General features: G+C 38.6%; 1 protein-coding gene across 1 annotated transcript; it reads right to left on the bottom strand.

The window, feature by feature from the left end:
• Positions 1-432: 432 nt before the first annotated feature.
• Positions 433-1,152, bottom strand: LOC108968497. Its single transcript, XM_018932561.1, has one exon. The coding sequence runs from the start codon at positions 995-997 to the stop codon at positions 605-607; it is 393 nt and encodes a 130-aa protein (XP_018788106.1). The 5' UTR covers positions 998-1,152; the 3' UTR covers positions 433-604.
• Between the last annotated feature and the right edge of the window lie 4,409 nt (positions 1,153-5,561).

Raw genomic sequence — 5,561 nt, 5'->3', positions numbered from 1 at the left:
ATTGTGGGAGAATATAAAACATCTTTTATGCGAATGCAAAGCATTTTTATAGGAACGAAATGCAACTGTAGGTCGAGTCTTTATTGACAAATTATCGGCGATTGCACAGATAAAACTTTTTGTGCTGATAAACTTCATCACGTGGTTCAAAGAGGAGACAATGGAAGCAAGGATATTTTAATCCTTCGAGAATACAAATTAAAGGACTTAACTGATCTGCTACAGGCCCGAACGCTTCGTCAATATAAGATAGTTCCTAGGCCTAGGTCGAGGAATATTTAACTTCACAAATAATTGACGTTTCACCTGACGTAAGTTTAGATATCACAATCTGCACCGGTTGGATCAACAACTATGAAGCATAAACTAACAGATATTTAAAATTATTTCTTTAATTTTTGTTATTACCAGGCTTTGTAGTTTAATATATAATTATTTTATAAAAATATATATTTAGGACGTTCCCTTTTTAATTACAACGTTGAATTTACATTTAACACAAAAGACGAGACATTAACGAATAACATACACATCAAGACCCATACGATTACTAACATTGCTGACAACCCTTCCTGTAACGTATTTGAGCAGCCGTAAAAGTGCATCAACATCGACACATTTCATCCAGCGTTCTACGTTTCCACAACTGCATCTGCTTGACGGCCAATGAGAGTTCCATCAAATTGACGCGATGTTCATTATCTGTCAGCGACTTACGCAGATGACGCATCACACGATTCATGCGACGATCACGTGCCGTATACACATAGCCAGCATTGCGTGCGGCCTCAATGTAACAGTACTTATCATTAAGTGGCATACGCGACCATACCTCGCCGGCTTCTGTGGCGGTCAACCATGCCGGCGATCGGCGATTGCAGACGCGCCGATATTCGCTTAGAAAATGCATGAATGCATTTCGGCTGTACGAAGCTTTGGCGGCCGTCGCCGACGTCGCTGTCTGTTTGGGCGTATTTACGCAACAGGTCTTAACCATTTCACACTTCGGTTGTTGACTAGACCGGCGATCTTTGATACAACAATACTAATTGTATCGCTAAGAACTTTTAATTTGACTGGTAAACTGTAAATACAAATATTTTTTTTTTATTTGATTTATATTTTAATTTTTTTTTTATATGGAAAATATTTATTGACAAGTAATTGAAGTTGAAAGCCAAACGATTTGAGTTTTCAACTTCAAAATTTTCTTAAGTTTTAGCTAAGTAAGATTATTTGAAAGATTTTCATTACATGAAAACTTGAAGGACTTAGCAAACTTAAAATGAACCGAATTAAGTGAAATATGTAGCACTTTGTTCGAAAACTTTTTGTCATTGTAAAGAAAGTCTATGGGAGTGACAATACCCTCTCTCTATGAGCAAAAAACTGGAACAGTCGATTTTCACAAACTTATCTTGAAAGTTCTCTTCAGAAAAATTTTTCGCCATAGGAAATGTATAGGAACAGGCATTAAAACCTTGGTGGCAGGTCCTAAATACATGCATATGCTGGATCCATTAGAACATCCCAACCAAGCTATCGAATTTTTCGATTCAATATCGATGTGTGTAGCGACACCAACCGTTCTTATAGTACACAACTCATCTCCTATTGGCCAAAGATCATCATGTATAAATAATAATTTCCTTTAAATGGTACAATTGTTGACAGTCGCGGTCCAAATGAAGAGTTTTTCCGTGAGTGGAGCAGTTCATGGTAGCAGATACCTTGCCAAACCCAACAAACAGATAGAAAAACCGTCCAAACCACAATTTCTGTTTTGGCCACCGTTAGCGCGACCTAGACTAGATTCGATCACATCTATTTTAGCTTGGAGTGGTCTTAAGTGCCCACACTTCATTACCAGTAACCATCCGCTTCATAAATGGATCAATTTTTTCATTATTTAGTATTGATTCGCAGATGGAAGAAGCTTCTTCCCAGCTCGTCTTTTTTAGGAAAAGAGAAGTTGTTGTGCAATGAACTAAGCTTTCTGGTGAATGCGAAACGATCAACATTTTATTGGGTATACCAAGAAGGCTTCCAAAGTGGTTTCCTTTACAAATTCCACCATTACATTCAGATCATTCTGAAGATATCATCATCGAAAAAGTTGTAGTGTCAAAAAGCTAAATGCAAAAGAAAGATGATACCTTATTTTGTGGAAGAAACTTGGTGTAAGTGAGGAGTAACGACTCAATTCGATCGCACCTATAGAACGTGAGTTACAGATTACTTAAGCAATCTATTGGAAAAGTAATGGAGTTCTACCTAATCTTTCTCTCTTTATAGGAACTTACGAGTATATTTAGAGGATATTAAATGTAATATCTATATGCAGGGCTTTTTCATAGGGACACTACAAAAAGTAGACCCATAGGGAGAGCAAACGACGCCATAATTTTTCCCGGCATTTTGACATATCTCTGCAGTAACGTTTGCCATTTCATCGCGAAAAAAATAGACGATCCAACAACGAGTCGAAATTATAAAAATTTACTATCGAGATTCGGAGTCAATGGCCTCAACTTTAAGAACGCTACGTCCAATTTATGATCGTCAAAATCGTCCTGTCAGATCAGCAATTGAACGTCTAGTAGAAAAATTTTAATCCACAGACATAGTGCAAAATGTTCCGAAGCCAGTGAGACAAAGAGGAAGACCCAAATCAGTCTCTCACACGTTGTTCTTAAGCATTGGGTATCTCTGTGACGTCGTTGTGGTGAATTTTTCGTGAATTGGGCTGAGCAACAACTTGAAAATGATCCGGATATTGGCTGAATGGCTCCGTGAATAAGCAATCCACACGTAATCCATGAGTCAACATTGTATCCCGAAAAAATTGCGGTTTGGTGCGGTTTATGTGTCGGCGGCGTCACACTTCTTCCATGATGATCAACACCGGCATGTTATTGTGAAAGTGAATCGCTAAAGCTCAATGATAACCGAATATTTTTCGCCCAAATTGGATGATATGTACTTTGACAATATGTGGTTCCACAAGAAAGGCGACACAAGTCACACAGTGAATGTCGCAATCAATTTTTTGAAAATCAAGTTTGGCCGCCTCGGTCTTGCGAATTGATGCTTTTTGGACTATTTCCTGTGGAGCTACGTCAAGTTTATGGTCTATGCCAATAAGYCGGCGATGMTTGGTGARCTTCSTACGAATACCGAACCTGAAATTTAAGCGGTATCGGTCGGTTTACGCTTGAAACCCGTCGAAGATTTGATTCAGCGTCTGAAGTTCTGAAAGTGTGCCCTTGGTGGSCATGCAATAGAAATCGAATGCCATACATAATGGGATCGAATGTATATTTGCAATTTTATTAAATATACAAATTCATATTCCCGGCATGTCCACTCAGCTGGAGCTCTAAACTTTTCGCCATTTTATGCATTCTCGTCATGAGTCTTACGCGTGTTACACATGCGATTGAAAAATGCCAACGTTTAAGTGTAAAATAATTATATTGTTATAATGCTGTGAGAAAAAAATCAATTTCACTTAAGGCAAATGTGTTAAAAGGCATACCGTTATGCGCGTGTGGGTATTAGGAACGAAGACGCGAGACGCATACAAATTATAAAATTACAATACATTACATGTAATAACGGGACGCGACGACACATGGTCGCTTATATATATATATGTATGTATATAAATATGTAACTGTTTGAACGTGTTATTGTTGTTGTTGCTGTGTTGGATGGGTGGAAAATTGGGTGGTTGTTGATGGACACATTCGATGTCATAAATTCCGCCGTCACTGTCTTTTGACTTTGATGGCGCCGCACAAGATGCTTACAAATGACTATAACTATATAACTGTACTTGTACATCCAATGTATGTATGTATGTGTGTGTGTGTGTGTGTGTGTGTGTGTGTGTGTACTTCAAAGGAAAGTATAAAAAATGTACACGTAACAAGAAGGAAATTCCATATTTTATATACACGTACGCGCGCGCTCGCAAGCACACACAACTACACACATACATTTAGCTATCTAACAACAAATATGGGGCAAATTCAATATTACTAGGAGCGCATATACCACACACATCGCTAAATTTCACTTACATCTGACACACTGGTCGAGACGTGCAGCATGACGAAGAAAATAGCAACAGTGGCAGCGCTGACTAACAGCAAAGCGACAACTCAGTGGCATCGTTATGACGACACGTACACGCATCCATCAAACCACCGTCAATGTGTGTCAGTCTCGGTTAGTCCAAAGATGGCTGTGTGAACGACGCTACTCACTGCAATCAGCTGCTGTTGCCTGATGGACGCCCCTGAGCGTGTAGACGCAGCRTTATGTACCGTTGTTGGCCGCCTGGCTGACGTCCAATGTCAACGTGTCAATTGCGCACATTAGGCGATGCCAACGGATCATAAACTTGCAACAAATGTAAGATACATACATACATGAAACGCAACTAGGTAGTCATGTGATCACCTTGCAGTTGACCAACTTACCAGATTGGTTCAATTTATTGCTTAAATTTTACGTATGAAACTCGAAGAAGCGCTGGATATGTTTAGAACGTTGCCATTATACCTACTTTAGGAGTTTATGGATGTCACAGGGATCAAATGTCTCTTCAAGTTATGTTCATTGATTTTGGATCAACTTTATGGCTTAACCTAACCTAATCATTGGACGATATCTGGTTCCAAACTTTGTAAAAGGAAGTCACAGTGTAGGCACATCAGTTGTCCAAATGTGCTCATCGGTTTTTTTTTTTTTTTTTTTTTTTTTTTTTTTTTTTTTTTTTTTTTTTTTTTTTTTTTTTTTTTTTTTTTTTTGAAATAGCTTTACTTCTCAGTTTGATATCCTCTCAAAAAACATGATTTATGTGAGATGTAAGGCTTAGCTTCCATTTCATATATAGTATCTCTCATTAGAGTAATCCGTTTCTAAGCTTTGGAAAGCGCACCAAAAACAATAAGAGACTTTTTATATATTTAAAACAGTATTAGGTCTAGTAAARAGAAATCCATTATTTTCCAATCGATGGCTGTAGGAACCTTTAGCTTGCTTTGAATAAGCGCGATTACTTTGGCTGAAAAAGGGAGACGCAAGAGCGCCAGACCGCTGTCGGTTACACTTAGGTCATCATTAGACCAATTTGGGTTCCGGAGCAATGGAAGCTGTGGAATACCTCATCCAACTAAAGACTGGGAATTCGCATACATAATGTCCCAGCGTCTCATCATTCTCCGTATATGCGCTCCATCCCATCTTAAAGTTAAGTGCCCTTTGATAACCTCTACAATGTTACTCAGCTCTCTATTGCCCAAAAATAGGAAGATTTTGGTCTGTCTGCTATCATCAACACCAAAAATTGCTAGTGTTCCAAGACCTTAGGTGTTGAAGGTGCTAAATGGCTTGTATACCTGTATTTTCGTTTCATTATCAAGGCTGATCGTAAACATTATCTCTTCTTCGCTTGTATGTGTATTAGCCGGATGGCGCGGATAGCTTCCAGAGTCGTGTTCGCTTAGTTTTCATTGCGCCAATAATCCCTAGCAAGTAGATACGTTACATCT

Source organism: Bactrocera latifrons, unplaced genomic scaffold, assembly GCF_001853355.1.
Source record: "Bactrocera latifrons isolate USDA-ARS-PBARC rearing strain unplaced genomic scaffold, ASM185335v1 scaffold_219, whole genome shotgun sequence".
NCBI lineage: Eukaryota > Metazoa > Arthropoda > Insecta > Diptera > Tephritidae > Bactrocera > Bactrocera latifrons.
The sequence above is the reverse complement of the archived record's forward strand: the minus strand, read 5'-3'. Positions and strand labels throughout refer to the sequence as shown.

Bases quoted from the DNA above. Each gene is read 5' to 3' on its own strand.
- LOC108968497 (XM_018932561.1), bottom strand. From the start codon at position 997: ATGGTTAAGACCTGTTGCGTAAATACGCCCAAACAGACAGCGACGTCG.